Source organism: Hippocampus comes, unplaced genomic scaffold (genome assembly GCF_001891065.2).
Source record: "Hippocampus comes isolate QL1 unplaced genomic scaffold, H_comes_QL1_v1.1 scaffold194, whole genome shotgun sequence".
Classification (NCBI taxonomy): Eukaryota; Metazoa; Chordata; class Actinopteri; order Syngnathiformes; family Syngnathidae; genus Hippocampus; species Hippocampus comes.
This window is the reverse complement of record NW_017805828.1, coordinates 1014177-1033992: the sequence shown is the minus strand read 5'-3', so window position 1 is coordinate 1033992 and position 19816 is coordinate 1014177. Positions and strand designations below refer to the sequence as shown.

The window sequence follows — 19816 nt, the reverse complement described above, 5'->3', positions numbered from 1 at the left end:
TGCATTGTGTATGATTGATTTATGAAATTAATAATAATAATAATAATAATAATGCACGAGATAATCAGGTCTTGGCGGAGGTCTGCTCTTTCCATCAGAAATTGTAATGCAACACATCAAGGTTATTGTGTTCTCTGCTGATGACATTTTTTTTTTTTGAAGGCATCACGGTGGATAAGTACGGCATCGTCTTCTTTGTGGACGGCACCATGATTCGCCGGGTGGACCAGAACGGCATCATCTCCACCCTCCTGGGTTTCAACGACCTCACCTCCGCGCGACCCCTCAGCTGCGACTCCGTCATGGACATCGCTCAGGTATCGCGCCGCCCCGCCCCCGCCCTCGCCGCCATCTGAGCGGAATTAACCCAGGAATGCGCGCTGACCTTTTGCCGTCGGCGGCGGCTATAGGATGAGCTTGAACTTTAACCCCCGCGCGCTCGCCATCCATGCACGCGCGTCCACTGAGGCACGAGCGCATATGGACCACTCTCACGTCCCCTCCCTTTGAAACCGCCCCGGGCAAGGACACCGGAGTGGTCGGAAGAGCATAACTGGGGCGCAGAGAAAACTCAAATGATCCGGTTGCACAAGTGTGCACCCCCATCTCCTAAATGGGACGTGGCCGTGTTGAGAATGAAGCCATCACATTCAAAGCGGGCGTCTGCGCACCATTTCAAATGCCTCCCATGAAGCCCCATCAATTTCAGATGTTTTAGGAGGCTTTTGCTGACATTGTTTTGCTTTCTCACAGAACCGAAACCCGTTCACGCTAGCATGACAAAAAGCGAAAGAAAAAGTACAAAAATCACCGACGGAGACTCCCGGCAAGGACTAGAGCGCCGCATGACAAACAGCTTGCGAGGCCCCAGCGAAAGACGCTCAGTCGCTAAAAAGCCCCCATTAAAAATTCATGTGGGCGGCTTCAAACACTCGCCAAGCCCTCACTTAACATCAGCGCTTCTCTGGAGGAGGCTCGTACATTATTACCTCCACCACGTGGGATGAGCTCGATGTTGGTGAATCAGTCGGACTCCTTGTCCCACGGCTGCAAAATGCGAATGACACGGCATGTTGTTGGCGTGCGTCCTACCGTATTTTATTTGGATAAAATGTCGAGGTTCGACGATTCATTGCTAACTACCGTAATTTTATAAGGCGCCTCGGAGTAGAAGACGCATCTTCAACCAATGGCCTATTTTAAAACTGTTTTCATATACCGCATGATAAGGTGCATAGAATACGGTTATGCATTATGCACCCACTAGATGGAGCTACATTAAAGAAAATACAATACGGCTTTATTTATATAGAGCTTTCACAATCGCTGAAGCTGTAAAAAAAAGCGCTTTGACATCACTTTTAAAATACTACGTCCAAGAAATCAGAATATTGATCCATATATATATAATGCGCATCGGATTATAAGGCTCACGGTCGGCTTTTGAGAAAATGCTATTAGGTGCGCAAAAACTATTTTAGTCATCGATTCATCGCCCGCCACCTTGTTTACTTCAATTTGTCCAAATGCTCCGAATTCCGGCCAGTGAAGTCGTGACCTGTGAATCGCAAATAGACGTGGAATCGCTTTGAGGGAAATCGGCTCTCGTGTCTGCGACGACAAGCAGAAAGGACAAGCCTGGGAGCCCGTTCAAGCGTCTTTCGCTTGTTCAAACTGGTCTTAGCGGCTCCAATTTGGATTTAATGTCCTTAAAAGGTGCTATGCCGCGGCCCCCTGCCGGGTTCTGACTTCAAGCGGAGGAAAAAACCGCGACGGGTTTTACAGCATCCACGGCGGCGTTGCCGTTGGATGTACTTTTCAGACGGGGACTTGAAATGATGACATTTCACACTCGTCTGCCAGCGGACGTCATGCTGATGCCAGTAAAGAGGAGACGTGATTGCTACATGACAGTGTCCTGGAGTGAAAATAGGGAGGAAAAAAAAATGCTGGATTTCTTTCGTGGTTGCCATTTTTTTTTTTTTTTTTTTTTTTTTTTTGTAAGCTGTGATCAACTGAGGTGGGAGTAAGTCACATTTGAGAAGTCTTAATTTTCCAAATGCCAAGCCAAGTTCATGCTAAATTTCAAGTCATTTCAAGCATTGCTTGGATTTCGCAAGTCGTCAGTTGCGTGCATCTTTACGATTAAAAAAAAAACACCTGGAATTATGGTTCAGATTCGATACGGCGTAACTCGGTTTGATTGCTATAATAACAAAAAATATTTGCGTGGACTAGTTTTCATTTTCAAGAAACAAAATGAGCAAAAGTCCACGAGTTGCTTGACGTTCACAATGAAGCTACTCTTAATTTGAAAAGAAAAACGGCGTGACTCTCACCAACGTCCGACATGAACATAAAATTGCACATATACAGTCTATATACGTATGCAATAATAACAATTAAAAAAAATAGTAAAACCGCATAAACAATCGGATTTTAAAAACTCGTGTACAATTTCAAGAGAGTAAGTTAAATGTCGTAGTTGTTGTCTCTCATCTCTTTCGCAATTGTATCCAAAACAGAATTCCTTGAGTCCAAATTCAATCACCTTTGGCCCTCCCCTCCATGATACTTTTTCTTCATGTGGTTGGCCTCTGCACTCGGTTCTGGCGGGTGGCCAGGATTGCGAGCTATACACACACACACACACACACACACACACACACACACACACACATGCCCTCATAAATCTTTCAAAAGCATAACAAACAGCACGTTAGCCTAAAAATGCTAGTCGGTGGTCGTTCAAGCCGAGTCTCATGAATACCAAGTCAAAGTTGCGTCTTTCGTCAATTTTTGTCAAGCACATCACAAGTTCTCATCTTGGGGGGACTTCGTTTTGACTCCAGTCCAGTCATGGGACTCGAGTTGCATCACATCGGACGGCAGCTCTGCGAAAACGTTTCCCAGCGTAGCGTAAAAAAAAAATAAATAAATAAAAAAAATGCTCACAGGCGTCTCGTCACTCGGCCTTGTGTAACATTGAACCGGCAGTGTTGACAAGAAATTGGTTTTAAGGAATTGAAAGTCTCCCCCCTTCCCTCTCGTATGAAGTAAATGCATTTTCTGAACGCCACTGGGCCCATTGATGTTGTACACGGCCCGCGGCTATGCTCCATTATGGGGGGGGGGAATTGCCTCCCTTTTGAGTGGGATGCGCTTTTTTTCAATCAAAAGAGGACAAGTGCGCCACTCCAAAGGAGTGGCATGAGGAGTCAAAAAGCGTGACCAATAACGTTGGAGAGTCAGAGATGACATTTTCTTTCTTTTTTTTTTTTTTTTTTTTTTTTTTTCTCCTGTCGTTGACTCCCCCCGTTGGCCGTCAAATGAGGAAAAGAACGGGAAGGGATAAAGGTGGAATATGGTGGGCAATCTTCTACTTGAAAGCGGATAACAAGCTCTGCCGTGTATTGGGGGTCGTTACACCGGATGGCGGGCGTCCTTGAACGACTTCCACGAGCCGCCCGTCATTTATTTTTCAAGCGCAGGCAACACGGTGCCATGTGGAAACGCACTTGATGGCCAAACTGTTGGTTGACTTGAAATTTACCTTTTTTTTTCTGATTTTATTGTCAAGTCAAGTCCTTTGTACATGTAAAATGTAAAAATTAATTCATTTTTATATTTATATATGAATTAAAATGTGTTGTATTTTTTTTCAAAGCTCAGCATGTATAAAATACAAAAAAAAATCATATTTCATTTGCTGATTTAAAAAAATATCCCACGATTATACATACCAACTATAGATCATATCTATATATAGATAGAGAGAGAGAGAAAATTCATCTTCTTATTTCTGTCTTAACTTCTAAATGTTATTTATAAAATGTAATTACTTGCATAATGTTTTTATGATGATAATTCTCATGTGCATGTATAGAATGCGGCTAGATGTAAAATACACGGCATCATTTTCGTAATGATTTCAAATTGTATCTTCAACTTTTATTTTCAACCTCCCATTCGTTTAACTTTCGAAACATTACCGACATGTATTTATTTCTTTATATTTTCCCTATATTCAGGTCGTCGCAGGGTCATGGCAAAGTGTGGCTGCCGTCGTTTCTTGTTTTTGTTTCCATGGTTATTGTCACGTCTTCAATCTTAAAAGCACAAGAGGAAAATTCATTTCTGTCATTTCCACGAAACACATGCTAAAACATTCAGATTCAGATTCAGGAAACTTTATTTATCCCCATGGGGTAATTTGGACTTAACAGGCACACTCTGCACAAACAGTGCGAAGGGTCTGTCGGTACTCGCCGTATGTACAGCGGCCCGAGATCTTAACATGCTAATCAACACCTTTGTCTCATCACTTGCAAAAAAAAAAAAAAAAAAATACCTGACTATTAGTGTGCATTTTTAAAAAATCAATTTCCTATTGAAATATGACACTTGACTTCAGAATAATGAAGTGACAGTGAGCACGGATCGCCTTGTCGGTGGAACAATCGGTCTTCATGGCGAAGGCTTGAGGCCTTCCGTCGTTCTCCGGCTTCATCTGCCGCCGTGAGTGGAGGTGACGAGGACGCGGCATTTCCGCTGCTTTAAAAACGGCTGCGGTTTATCTGATCTTGAGCACTCCTCACACCGCCCTTTTTCCAGCCGCGATTGATGACTATCTTTGGATCAAACCGTATAAAGAGCGCGCTTCTGCTTTCAACGCTACGCTCGGCACTGCATTCGTCCTTATCAGATGATTTTTTTGTGGGGGGGGGGGGTTATTTTTCGTCAACACTGAATCTGTCAGTTGTTGATGCCATAATGTAATTTGTTTCTTGGAGGGCCCGCACTCCTCTTTGAAATACCCCAAGCCTTGTTTTCATTTTCATCAAGCAGGACGATTCGGTTTGGTTCGGAAGTCATTTTACCGCGTGGTCATCGTAGAGTAAACCCCAACTCTTGGCGGGGGATATGGACCGAGACCTGCAGCAAAGAGCGAAAAAACAACAGTCATTATCACCCCTTCCTAATTTGAAAGTAGGCTTTTGAACTCGGGTTTTAAATGAGAGTAAAGGTTCCAAAGTCGGGCTTTTATCGGGCTAGAGTTTCAAAGTCAGGTTTTAAACTTAAAACCTCCCCGACATCTCAAAGAGTCAGGATTCCTGAACTCCTTCCTTGACCCCGATGCCACATTTCCATTTTTGTGGCATTTGTGGGCCCTTTTCAAAAAGAACACAAAATAACACAAATTATGGATTTTTTTTCCATGAATAGCGAATGTTGGTTTTCTTGCTATTAGGCTAGTTAACGCGGCTAGGCTAGCGCTATCCCACCTACTGATTGATGAGATCCAAACCGTACCACAGCAGCGAAATCCTTTGGCTATTTTTCTTGACCAAGACGTCGATGTTTCCGGTGTTTTGCCCTTTTGTAGGTTCGTCTGGAATGGCCCACCGACCTCGCGGTGAGCCCCCTGGACAACTCGCTGTACGTCCTGGACAACAACGTGGTGCTCCAGATCTCGGAGAACCACCAAGTGCGCATTGTGGCAGGCAGGCCCATGCACTGCCAAGTCCCCGGCATCGACCACTTCCTCATGAGCAAGGTGGCCGTCCACGCCACGCTGGAGTCTGCCAACACGCTGGCCGTGTCCCACACCGGCGTGCTGTACATCGCCGAGTCGGACGAGAAGAAGATCAACCGGGTGCGGCGGGTGTCCACCAACGGCGAGATCTCCCTGGTGGCGGGGGCGCCGAGCGGCTGCGACTGCAAGAACGACGCCAACTGCGACTGCTACTCCGGCGACGAGGGCTACGCCAAGGACGCCAAACTGAACGCGCCCTCCTCCTTGGCGGTGTGCCCGGACGGGGAGCTTTACATCGCCGACTTGGGCAACATCCGCATCCGCTTCGTGCGCAGGAACAAGCCATACCTGAGCCCGCTCAACATGTACGAGGTGTCGTCGCCCATCGACGACGAGCTCTACCTGTTTGACGCCAACGGCAGCCACGTGTTCACCCAGAGCCTGACCACGGGCGACCACTTGTACAACTTGACCTACACGGGGGCGGGCGAGCTGAGCACCATCACGGACAAGAACAAGAACGTGGTGACCGTCCGGCGGGACACCACCGGGATGCCCCTGTGGATCATGACGCCCGACGGGCAGACCTTTTGGTTCACCGTGGGCACCAACGACGCTCTGAAAAGCGTGGCGGCGCAGGGCCAGGTGCTCGCCGTCATGACGTATCACGGGAGCTCCGGGCTGCTGGCGACCAAGACCGACGAGAACGGGTGGACCACCTTCTATGAGTGAGTTGTGTGGGGTTTTTTGTCAGATGTTTTGGGGTTTTCTGAGTCATAGGAGGGGCTTGGCTGCAAAGGCCTCAATGGCCAAGTGCTTTCGGGGTTGAGCATGTCATTTTAGGCTACGTTTCAGCTTTCTGTGAACAAAACAGGATTGCCCTGACATGTTAAGATCACCACCGTGCAGATGAGACATCGAGTCGGTCAGAGTAAAATATAGTAGGGCGTGTCAGAACCTTGATTTTTATGGACCCAGAAAGAGCAGATCCTGGATTCAAAAGTCAGGACCGAGCATCCAGTTCCCCCAACGCTCTCCTCAGTTGAGTACCATTCAAACTCTGTAAGTTCCTGATTTGGCCGTGATTCTCCACTGCTCTCTCGTCATACATAAGCCGAAATTAGAGTAGACTAGAGCAGGCTAAAATGCACGTCAACCATGTTGGCTGGGGCAACATTCTCATCGATGCGAGATGGACGACAGGGCGGCCATCGAAGCAGGAGAGAGAGTCCCTTGAAGTGTAATGGAGCAGGAGCGTTAGCTTAGCATCTGGCAGAGACACATCGCTAGCTCAAAAGGAGCGTATCTTAACTACCTTAAATGTGGATATACAGTATTTTAAAATGTTTCCAACGATGAAAAAAGTTCCAGTGAGTGGTTGGCTTTCGGGTTAGGGCCACCTGCGCCGCCAGTTGAGCTGTTTATCTGAGCGCACAACCTCCCGTCTGCGACAGATTGCCGTTGAACATCACTCGCTGGGCAAGAGCGGCGCTGAGTACAGACGTAATCCCATTTCTGTTATCGTCTAAAACAGGATTAGCGCCTGCTATGGAGCTGTCCTCATCTGCTCTCTGGCATGTAATGACACAGCGTATATGCTCATCAGAGTAGTCGGGGGATTCCGTTTCTCCGTCACTTCCAGGAAGCGATCCGTCCCGTCGCTTAATAGCACCGAGGGGACGCGCGGTGTTCCAAAAAGGGAGGGTTAAAAAAAAAAAAAAGTGTGATGAAGCGGACGCTGCCGATCAGACATCTGTTTCACCTCGCCGGAGGAATAAACGGGCCTGATGCATCATCAGACGCTCGCTTTCATCCGAGCTGACACTCATCACCTGTCTTTGATTTGCTCCGCACGCACGCGAGATGGCGTCGCTTATGTCGACCTGAATCGAAACGGAAAGATCCGATTGGTCCCGGCGCATCGGCGCCGTCCCGTGAGGGGGCTGCAGCCACGTTTTACGCTCAAGGGCCACATTTGATTTTTAAACGGGACAGATGGGCCAGCTCATTCGTAAACGAAGGGGGGGAGAAAATATATATATAGTTCTTAAAATGTTAACTCATTCACTGCCAGAGATTCCCCCGGATTGTCAGCCATTTTAGAGCAGACCCACGGAACGCCGTGTCCTGTGACTCTAAAAACAGCGAACCCAATAAAACAAAGAGCACATTCGCTAGTGTCTTCTCGGGTCTTGTTTCAACATCTTTCCGTTGGGTCGTAATATGAAGTAGAAAATGGGCCGGCCTCAACAGAGACACGGGAACAGGGACTTTGAGGCCAATGGTTTTTTGTTTTTTTGTTTTTTTTTGCTCTTTTGACACCCCCGACTGCGGAAGAACAAACAGAAGACTGAGAAAGGGCTTTTGATGGCAAAAATAATGCTTTGTTTACGGATGCAGTGTACAAGAAATGCAGCGTGAGCGACGCTGACTCACCGCATGGCTCCAGTGTGACTTTTTGACACGGCATTTGTCTTTCACTTCATGGCTTGGCTCATCTTTTCTCACAATCGCAAGACCTACTTTCGACTGTTTTTTTTTTAGTGGGGGTGTTGCCAAAAATATCCATACTCTAATTGAGTGTGAGGTACCCTAAATGTTTCCGACTTCCGACATGCTAGCATTTCTCCCCTTTATGATTGACCGGGCAAGCCAAGATTCACCCCCTAATGTTGACCGTCAACTCCAAAACTGCTCATTCAAATATTCGGTGATGCGAAGTCACCATTTACGGTGACCTGTTACTCATGATACAGGTTTCGAAATTTCTAAAAAAAAAAATAATAATCCATATGAATCAATGCCGAATTAAAGCGACAAATGCCACATGACTCTTGATCATGCAAATGGCCCACGAGCTGGATTAAAGAAGCCCCCCCGGTCTGCGCGATCCGATCTAAGAGCTGTGTCGAGAAGTTACAATAGCCAATTTAGAGCATTCCTCGTTAACGTCTTGACAGTGAGTTTGTGTGTGTGTAGGGTGGGGGGGGTCTATTTCGAGAGCTGTGTGTGTGTGTGTGTGTGTCATATTTCAAAAAAAAAAAAAAAAACGACACCAGCCCTTGTGCTTCAGGCTAATGTGATTCATGAATAAATTAGCTTTGAATCATGTTTGAAAGACACCACGGGCCACTTTCTGCTCAATTCAATCAGTGGCCGGTTTGTTTTTAATATAATCCATAAATTGTATGATGTAATCTTCCCAAAACAACGCAGTTCATAGCAATAAGATTTCGTTTTTTTGTTTTTTTTTTCAACTGTTCCCGTCTGAGTTCATTTCAAGTCACGGCAGCACCGGCGAAATGTTCCATTTGCCCTGGTCAATGGAGAAAAAAAACAAAATCACATTGTTTGTCTACCTGTGCCGGTCCGCTCATCAATGATTAATCTCAGCCAATAATGACTATTTGTTTTCCTTCTAGAATTAGCTTCGAAGGTCACGACACCTATCAACGTTGCCGTTTGTATTATTTCAGCCACGCGCGTTATCCCGCCTGCTTTTATGCCGACATTCCGGTGACATCATTCATGTTTTTCGATCGTGTCCGCTCGAGAGCCGGACGACGTTGCTACGTTTGCCCGGGATTTCGTGCCATCTTGCGGCATCTACGGGAGTTTCAAAGAGCACTTAAATAAAAAAATTAATAAAAACACACAAATGGGTGACAGTGACCATATGTCGTTTCACAGCAAAGTAACACCAAAGAGTTAATTTTCGGTAGCTCGAGCCATAAATGAGTATTTGGAAGTCCACCGTTTGGCATGCAGCTGAGGTGGTCACATGGCTGCTTGGCCTCCTGTTATTGTTTCCACAGTCTTCACGCAGACGCGTCCTGACATTCTCGACTCTGCGTGGCACTCGAGTTGGCGATTAGCGGCTACGCCGGGAGGACGGCGAGGCGCAATGTCCACTCTATTATTATTGGGGACAACCCCCCTCTCACCGCCCCCCCCCCTCGTTTCTACGCGAAAGGTCACGGAGCTGGCGTGTGACACAGATGTGATGCAATATGAAGGGACTCGTGGGCATCCGAGGGGAAGGCAAGAGCCCCCACCCCCACCCGCCGCCTGACCGCAGGAAGCGAGCCAAAAGGCAGCTGAGTCCCAAGAAGGCTGTTTTGTGTTGGGGGGGGGGAGAAAATAAAAATCCGAACAAAAACAAATCGCAGTCCACGTCGAAACACAACTGGCTTGACAAACCCAAATTCCAGTGAAGTGATTTCGGCAGTCCCGTCATGAAAGCGGAACGATTACATTGGTGTTGAATCAACATACAGAAATCAATTGCTTTGAATTCGGCAAACAATAATCAAGGCCATTTTTGCCTTTTTTTCTGACATGTCGGTGAATCAGAATTCAGTTTTGGGTGTACCGCAATTTGAAATGATGTTTCCGAATGGATAATCAGACTCATCGATTCATTGGCAAAATTAAACAACTGATGAATCAATTCTGCAACTCATTTATTATAGATGATTGAGATGATTATAGATAAATGATTAATCGACAATGAATCCGTTGTCAAATTCACATATAATTATTTTTGATACTCGATTAATCGTTTCAAAAGTCTTGCTTGATTTAAAATGGTCCAAATTCTCAGAATTTCAGCCTCTCAGTCGTGGATATTTTCACATTTCTTTTGTCCTTTATGAAAGCAAACCGATTATCTCCGTGTCGAACCAAAACATTTGCAAACATCCGTTTTTACTTTGGAAAACAAGAAGCAACATTTTTGCCAATTTTTCTTACATTTTTAACAACTACACGAGTGACTGAATTCATTTGTTGGCACATTTTTTACATTGACATTTTGAAATAATGTCCTGATTTTAGATGAAGGAATGGAAATGAAAACATTTTTTTTCCCCACACCCGATTACATAATCGCCCGATTAATGGCTGACTCAAATAATGGTTAGTTGCAGCCCTAGAATTTCGAAAAAAAAATTCGTGGAGATTCGTCAGTTACGTTTAGCCGCTATTTGTCTTTGTCCCGAAAAAAAAGTGAGCTGGGGTGGGGGGGTGTCTTTAGCTACAAATGACGTTAGCATTTAGCGTCTTTGGAAATGGAAGACTAAACTGCTCCCGTAGTGCCGCTCGGCTCGGATTACTTTTATCTCCGGGAGATGATTCCGCTCCCGCTCTTCCTGTCCATAATGGATATTTGAGATGGCAGCGCAGAGGAAATAAACCAGCGCCCGCCCGCCCGCCAGCCTCGTTTATTCGAGGCTTTGCTGTGGCAGGCGGCGACATGCAAAGAGGGCCGCTTTTCAATCGGGATTCCGCGCGCGCGCCATCGCTCCTCATCCTCGCGTAATGTGGCGCTGGCGTCGGCCGCATTCTGCAACAGTGACAGCTTTCAAATTGTTCGCCGCTGATGGGCCTGTCGGGAGCGAGATGAAACAATCTGGCCGCGTCGTGTCGCCGCGTGTCATAAACTTCACTTTTTTTTTTTTTTAACACGCGAAGGTGGAGGAGTCCGGGCCGTACCTCGCCGCTGCTTAATGAGATCAGGCGATAACGCCGCTCGCCTGTTAAGCTGTTAAAGGCACTTGGACGGGATTTGTGACGAGGGGCTCTTCATCTCTCCTCTGTCAGTTTGTGGACAAGTGAACTGCGTTCTGATCGCTATCAATTTGGGGATCCCACCGAGGCCGAAATCGCAGTTGGTCTTGGTCCAGCAAGCCCAGCAAATAGGGGAAAAAAAAAAAAAAAAAAAAAAAAAAAAAAAAAAAAAAACACTGCGAATAATTTATCCAACCTTCCAGAGATGTTACGAATTGCTTGCTTCAAGATGTTTATTTATTGCCACTCCCTGATGAAGTTTACTTTGAAAGTCGACAAAGAAATGTGAAATGCTCAAGCCGGGCTAACGGAAAGTAGCATGGATACAACTGATATTTGAACAGCAGTGAAAACAGGGACGACGCCATACGTGTTCACTTCCGATAAAATACCAATATCGCACTGACCGATACTGTTGTCAATCGTGCTTTTATTGACTTACCGGTATTTATTCCAAACATTTGGGTTAAAAAAAACTCACAAACAACCTCAACCTCAAACGTAAGAGTGTTGTGGCGAGGGTACACACACCAGAAGAATCAACACAGTGTACATTGAATCAAAAAAAATGTTGCAAGAACTTTTTAATTCTTACATTGTTGATGTTATTACTGCATATTTTTACACAGTACAACAAACACTACAGAGTGCACAGGTCTGCAAAAATACCAACATTTGGTTTAGCCCGCCCCTGCGCAGGTTTTGGCAGAGCTTCCTGCCGGACGTGTGATTGCACTAATGGCTAAACACACACTATTTTGTTTCTTCAGGTACGACAGTTACGGCCGTCTGACCAACATCACACACCCGACGGGCCGGGTGAGCAGCTACCGCGCCGACGCCGATAGCGCCGTCCGCATCCAGGCGGACGGCGCGGCCAAGGAGGACGTGACCATCACCACTAACCTGTCTGCATCAGGCACCTTCTACACACTCATGCAAGGTGGGTACAAATAGTTTGATTTCAACAGGGATCCGATCATTTGGTTCCCGTAGCTCTGTGGCAACATTCCCTGTTCTTTTCAAATAATTCCGTCATTTACTCAAGAATGCAACCGTGGTCGACTTCACTGTTTGATCTGGATTCTGGAGCAATAGCAACTACACGACCTTAGCCTTGGTGATGATATTTTATCTTGTCCCTTTTGAAATCTCTGTTCCAGGTGTTATCATTCCATTCATAGGCGACAGTTCTATTGATTTAAAAAAATAAATAAATAAATACATTAAATAAAACATTAAAAAAAAAAACAGACTATTGATTTTAACTGAGCTGTCCAGTGTTTAATCAAGGTCAAATGTTGCATTTGACAGTGCTGGGAAGTACGCTCAAATCGGAATATTTTGTTCCAGTCAAATGACAAAACAACGCAAGTTTTTTTTTTTTTTTGGGGGGGGGGGTTTTTTTTTTTTTTTTTTTTTTTTAATGACATTTGTTTCTAAATTACAAAATAAATTTCAGGCCTGGAAATAACTCATTTGTATTTTTAATTTAAAAAAACAAAACACTATTTTAAAAATTACCCAGCCACTTGAATTGGAAAATGATTTTTGGGGAAATGTGAGTTAAATACAAATAGAAGTTAAAAGTATTTTTAAATGATTACGTCTGCTGAATCACTGAACACGGGATTTAGATTGTTTTATTCAATTTTTTTGCAATGAAATCAACCTGCGTAATAGGGAGATGATATCTTAATTTTTAATTTATTTATCACCCCCCCCCCCAAACCCCGAGTCATGGACATTGTTTTAAAATTCTGAATTTGTCTGCTCTTGCTTTGTGTCCCGAAGCTCCTTTCTCTGAAGTCCTACGACCTCTAAACCTAATTCTATGAGATACCTCCTTAGAAGCTCCTTTGACATGTCAGTTTCAGAGTTCACGCGCGGGTGATTGCGCTGCCGCAATCTGACATCCACATTTTCGGCAGCCATTTCCACCAACTCCACACATGTTGCTTCCCTCCATCTTAATGAAATGAAAGTGCAGCGGGCAACAAGGCGGATTGGTTGCATCTATTGATTTTGTGTCATGGCGCACAATGGCGGCGATGAATACGAGCCGCTGCGGCTCGGCTCGCGACTCCCCAATTTGTGTTGGGGCGTTCGCACGTTTCTGACTTTTATCGATCGCCTTTTGATGGCGCTGAACTTTTTTGGGGGGGGCCGGACCAACTGTGATCTTCCAAAGACAAGCCCTCCCGTCATCCAGCGACGCTCCCGTCCCACTGACTCCTTTCACGGCTGCAATTTGAGACATCCCGTGTGGGTTTCCTCCCCCTCCCATTGTCCGGTCCGCAAGTCACATCCGTGTCATGACCTTGTCTCAGACATCTGTTTGCCAGCCCATCGGCGCCAGCGACCCAGCCCGCTAATTAATTGGCTATCGTCTGTGTCGCACAGATAGCGAAGTACTCACACACCGCACTTCAGTCCAAGTGCAGATAGCTGTGTAAAAATAAATACAGAAAGAAGTCCGACACTTGTTTTTTCTTGCATTGTTCATGATCTGAATTCAAACGTTGAAGACTTTTTTCAGATATGGTCCCGAAAAAATAAAATTCACTCAAATATTGTTCACAAAAGTATCAAAATCTTTGCTGAGCTAAACCATCCATCTCACGGTATGATGACATTTGAGCACAGGTGTGCTAAACTGCCCATAATCAAAGACCAGGAAAACGCGCAACCATTTGCTTCACGCTGTCAGATTGTCAGCCTCGAAGGTTTAAAAACCTGAACAAGCCTATTTTGAGACTAAAGAGTAGAAAGTACCAATTTCTTTTTTTTCAATCCATCACTTTTCTAAGTCGCTCATATTCAGAAAGTAATTGCTGGAAAATTCTCTGTCTAATCCCAAGAAAACGCGTGCAGGTAAAGTGGATTTTTTTTCTTATTAGCTCATTCAGCAATTTTTATTTATTATTTTTTTTAAGTACACGGCCTGAATTGTCAGTGGCGGAACCTAACAAAATATTTGCACTTCATTACGTGCCACCTCTGTTGTCGATGCCCAAGTTCAGGATTGTCCGTCACGTCGCCGTTCCAGAGATTGCCGCCGGATAGGAGCGAGGTTTAATTACAAGTCTCCTTGGGGCTGCGGCAGACAGTATATCTAGCGCTCCCTTTTAATCAGAAGGGGCCGTACTAAAGCTGTCATCGCACATTGCTTACTGCCGCACGCTGCCCACCTTAAGCCTGACTTGCAGTTGTGTTGGTACTGCTCAAAAAGCTACGCAGTTTTATGCTATGGCCGTTGTACCAAATGTACGGGAAAAAAATGTATCTAAAGCAAATTGTAAAAGATTAAATGCATACGTATTGTATTTAAAAGTGAGATTCAACTTTTTAATGTACTGCACGACATTGAAAAAGGAAATTTAATAATAAGACACTGTCATGTCCATTTTTGACTTTTAATTCTGTGATTCTTCTTCATGTACCACTAGAGGGAGCCTGTGTACCACTCGGGCAGGGCTGTCAGTCATTTTCGCTATTTTCTTTGGAGGGCTGTTGTGATTGTTGGTGTTGTTTTTTACTGAGAAACATGAAGTCACTGCACATGATTTGCTTTTAAGGGCCACATAAAATGATGTGGCGCGCCGGCCGCTAATTAATTGGCTATCGTCTGTGTCGCACAGATAGCGAAGTACTCACACACCGCACTTCAGTCCAAGTGCAGATAGCTGTGTAAAAATAAATACAGAAAGAAGTCCGACACTTGTTTTTTCTTGCATTGTTCATGATCTGAATTCAAACGTTGAAGACTTTTTTCAGATATGGTCCCGAAAAAATAAAATTCACTCAAATATTGTTCACAAAAGTATCAAAATCTTTGCTGAGCTAAACCATCCATCTCACGGTATGATGACATTTGAGCACAGGTGTGCTAAACTGCCCATAATCAAAGACCAGGAAAACGCGCAACCATTTGCTTCACGCTGTCAGATTGTCAGCCTCGAAGGTTTAAAAACCTGAACAAGCCTATTTTGAGACTAAAGAGTAGAAAGTACCAATTTCTTTTTTTTCAATCCATCACTTTTCTAAGTCGCTCATATTCAGAAAGTAATTGCTGGAAAATTCTCTGTCTAATCCCAAGAAAACGCGTGCAGGTAAAGTGGATTTTTTTTCTTATTAGCTCATTCAGCAATTTTTATTTATTATTTTTTTTAAGTACACGGCCTGAATTGTCAGTGGCGGAACCTAACAAAATATTTGCACTTCATTACGTGCCACCTCTGTTGTCGATGCCCAAGTTCAGGATTGTCCGTCACGTCGCCGTTCCAGAGATTGCCGCCGGATAGGAGCGAGGTTTAATTACAAGTCTCCTTGGGGCTGCGGCAGACAGTATATCTAGCGCTCCCTTTTAATCAGAAGGGGCCGTACTAAAGCTGTCATCGCACATTGCTTACTGCCGCACGCTGCCCACCTTAAGCCTGACTTGCAGTTGTGTTGGTACTGCTCAAAAAGCTACGCAGTTTTATGCTATGGCCGTTGTACCAAATGTACGGGAAAAAAATGTATCTAAAGCAAATTGTAAAAGATTAAATGCATACGTATTGTATTTAAAAGTGAGATTCAACTTTTTAATGTACTGCACGACATTGAAAAAGGAAATTTAATAATAAGACACTGTCATGTCCATTTTTGACTTTTAATTCTGTGATTCTTCTTCATGTACCACTAGAGGGAGCCTGTGTACCACTCGGGCAGGGCTGTCAGTCATTTTCGCTATTTTCTTTGGAGGGCTGTTGTGATTGTTGGTGTTGTTTTTTACTGAGAAACATGAAGTCACTGCACATGATTTGCTTTTAAGGGCCACATAAAATGATGTGGCGCGCCGGATCTGGCCCCCGGGTCTTGAGTTTGACACCTGTGCACTCGTGGTACTTGTGCGACCACAATTTGAGAATCACCCTATTGTAACGGAGGTTCTCAAAAGAACATTTCAGTCTTATCCCTTTTTTTTCTTTTTCGTGATTCGGAAAAGTCAAGTCGCAGCTATGCTGACCGAACAATGTTAAATTTGATCTGACTAAGTTTGGTGAGGTTCCTTTGCATAAAGCAAGTCACGGATGCTTATGTTGTAGCGTTCACAAAATGGGTCATTCCCGTGGCATGACGGGGTGCACGCGGTAGTTGTGTTTAATGTCCTTGCAAAAGTCCCTGGAGCCCCCCCAAAAATTCGAGAAACCCAGGGACCGTTTAGTTCGGCTTGGAAGTAGTCATGTGTGTATTATATTCCCAATTGGTTGACTCATCTTTCCAACTTACGATCATGAACAATGTACAAAAGCTTTCGACGGCAACATGTTGGCTTCGGAGCCAATTTTTTCCAAGTCCCGTTATTTCCTATGGGGGGAATTGTTGGATAAACCAGCCGATTGGGAGGATGGCCAGCGTCCTGGAATCTGTGCTGTGATGTTGTCATGAGGCAAAGAAAGTCTGAGCGAGTGCAGTGCCAACAACGTCTCTTGTGCTCACCCATGAGATTGTGCCACTCTCCTCCTATTACGCACCAGCCACCTACCCACGGACACGACTGTCAGTCATGATCATGATAATGAGGGTTATTATCCGCCTCACCTTTCAGAGGTTAGAATGTTTGATCTCTGATTTTCGCAAATCCATCCGCGATAGGGATTGTCAAAGAACTTCAAACGATTTTATGGAACTGAATTCAAGTGGCGTCTGCGAAGATGTCGTTGACAGTGGAATGTATTTCGAATGTAACGCCATGTTCAAAATGCGACCCGATTTGAAAGAACTGTAAACTTTTAACACCTTCATCTGACAGCCGGCGGCCCGCACGCGGGCACGCGCACGGTCGCCCCCAGTTCGGCGGCATTTTCAGCCCCGTTTGGCCTTCGAGGCTTCCTAAAGGCCCCCGCGTCGACCTCCGTGATGGAGAGAGGAAAGGTCGGCCTGCCAACTCGACTCATTTCTTTCTCTTGACAGCACAACAGAGAGAGGGAAAAGCGTAGCGCTCGCATGTTGCGCTTGTTCTTTATCGTCTACAAAGGACGCTGAAACCTGTCGTGTCGACGCGTGGGAATGACAATGCGCTTTTTTTTTTTTCCCGGGCCCTTCTACAAACTCATTAATGTTTCACTAGCCATTAGGAGCTCCTTAATGAGGATAATATGCTTACTTGTTTGTTTTTTGTTGGGGGTTTTTTTTGTTCCCTGATGAATGTGGACGAGACGAGCAGCAACATTAAGTCTGGATGTGGCGCCGCGTCGTAAACAGCGGTCATGTCTTTATTCTTTTATTTGTTTTGTTTTCCACCCGGTCAGCTCAGCTCGCGCTTCCTGCGGTGGTTTTCAGTCCCCTCCGACATCACCCGAGGCTGCTGCAAAAGTTCTGTGTTTAAAAAAAAAAAAAGTTTACGGGGCGCTGGGAAAGCCGCTGGCTATTGATCCACGTTGGGCCGGGCGCTGCGTTATTGCAGAGTTTCAGTTAAATACTGCTGCCGCTGCTAAAGGTTGTTCTTCTTGTTTTATATTGCTGAGCGGCCGTTTTAGCTCATTACGCCGTGACCTGGCTCAGATGAATATTAGATTATGTCCTCTTTCGTTAGCGGTGAGATGCCGTGATTGTCAGCGCTTGCTAAAATAGCTGCTCACACGGCGCACAGAGGTAGAAGTACAGATAAATTGGGCGGCGCTAAGGTAAAGGTCACGATTCAACTCCTGTACTTTAAGAAAGTCAGAGAGAACGCGGCCCAACATCAACACACTAGCGGTGCTAGCAACACTAGCTAGTAATAGCGCCGTAAGCAAGCCAACTTTAGCCGTGGCAGCTATCTCAGTAGCGTGACTTATTTGTAATAGTGTTACTGCAACATTAAGTCTATCAGTTTGAAGTTTAATTTTTTTGGGGAGGAATGTACAATCAATTAACAATCCCAAAGAAGTGATAAGTATACCTGTCAAGCAGGATGTTGCTAATTCCGCGCCGCTTCTGAATCCTTTCAGCTGCCTGAGATCCCTTCACTCCGCTTCCGTTTGCTAGTCTTGCCCAGTTGTTCAAAAACGATTGATGGGCTTTTTTTTTTCCCCCAGAAGTGGAGATGAATAATTTAGCACAACATGAGGGGAGGAGGGCGGTGGATGTTTACCTGCGCGCAAATTATTTCCATCCTTTATTAACTTACAGTACATCGGAGGTACTTAGAAGAAAAAAAAAATCCTTTTTCAAGTATAAACGTTCCCCTTTGTTCCTGCACTTCCCCTGAAAATCTCTCAGATCAAGTGCGCAACAGCTACTTCATCGGCCTGGATGGCTCCTTGCGGCTGGCCTTGGCCAACGGCATGGAGGTGTCGCTGCACACGGAGCCCCACCTGCTGGCCGGCACCGTCCACCCCACCGTCAGCAAGCGCAACATCACGCTCGCCTTGGACAATGGCCTCAACCTGGTGGAGTGGAGGCAGAGGAAGGAGCAGGCTCGCGGCCAGGTCACCGTCTACGGACGTCGGCTACGGGTAAGAAGCCTTCGCTTTGCAAATAATGCATTTGGGCTGACCAGGTAAAGTTTTTTTTTTTTTTCGAGCCATGTGAAATATGTCAAGCTGACACTTAAGTCGACTTTAAAGCGCACTCAGAATTTTCCACCGTTTCAAATCACGAACATTGAAGTAAACAAATATAATATTAGCATGTTGTAACGCTTTAAAGTTAACCTTTAGCGTGGGGTTTAACGTGCGTTTGTGTGACTCAAAGGCACTTATATTGATGGCAGATGTGCGCGCACTCCCGTCGAACTTGAGTTTGGATGTGATCGAACAATTCTGAGCACCGGTCGTAACTGAAATGAATGCAGCATCATTCACTGCCACAATTAAATGGAACTGTAACCAAGAAACCAAACTCAAGTAATTGTAGCTAAGTAACTGAAGCGATGTCAAAGTAAGTGATCAGGAAAGCCTACTAGAACAGCTGAACTTGATCACAAAAAAACTGTCTTTTGAACAGGGGTGTGTAAACTTTTTATCATCAGCGCATATTACTTGATGCTAAATTTCTCTAGCGTCGTGCGATAAAGAGCAAATGTCTGACCCCAACATGGCTTTATCTCAGTGTGTAGCAACAACAAAACCTGAAGTAACATTGCCTCTTTTGCCACAGCAACAGCTTCTTCTTTTTTTTTCCCCTCCCCCGTCTTCCTTGTAATCCAAATTGCCTCGCGCATTCTCCAGCAGGCGACGGTGCTAATGGGGAGGTGCCACTTTGTCTGTCATCGGCTGTTCATTTAATGGCCCCGCTGTCCCTGTGCAAGTGCAAGCGTCTAATGTATGTTACAGACAATGGCCCTCGGGGGTGAGATAGGGGAAACGGGAGCAGCCTAATAGCCACGGAGCGGGCAGGGATGAGCACAGCCGGAATCATTGAGCGACCTTGAGTGGCGTGTCAAGTGATATTACGTGGGTGGCTGGCTGGGCTGAGCGCGTGGCCGGGAGGAGGCCGCCTCTGCCTTCGCACATCTTTCAAGTCAAAACGACATCGGGGGGGAAGGGAGATCAAGTATTTGGGAATTTGGGTCTTGCTTGGCATTTGTTGTGATCCTCAACTTGACCCTCGTCATTTCGGCTCACCTTCGCCGGCCGGTCATGGTAACGCTGCAGATTTATGGTGCAGAGGCGTCGTCGTGCCTCTGTTCGCTCTCGCGGGGTGACCGCTCCGACGCCCTGAGATGGCCACGGAACAGATAAT

General features: G+C 45.4%; 1 protein-coding gene across 1 annotated transcript in view; it reads left to right on the top strand.

Moving 5' to 3' along the window:
• Positions 1 to 19816, top strand: part of tenm4 (teneurin transmembrane protein 4) — a 164929-nt gene that overhangs the window by 131454 nt on the left and 13659 nt on the right. The window contains exons 26-29 of the mRNA XM_019887308.1: positions 163 to 317; positions 5387 to 6264; positions 11875 to 12047; positions 18353 to 18588. Of these exons, the coding sequence (XP_019742867.1) occupies positions 163 to 317; positions 5387 to 6264; positions 11875 to 12047; positions 18353 to 18588 (1442 nt within the window). The remainder of the gene's footprint in view (positions 1 to 162; positions 318 to 5386; positions 6265 to 11874; positions 12048 to 18352; positions 18589 to 19816) is intronic.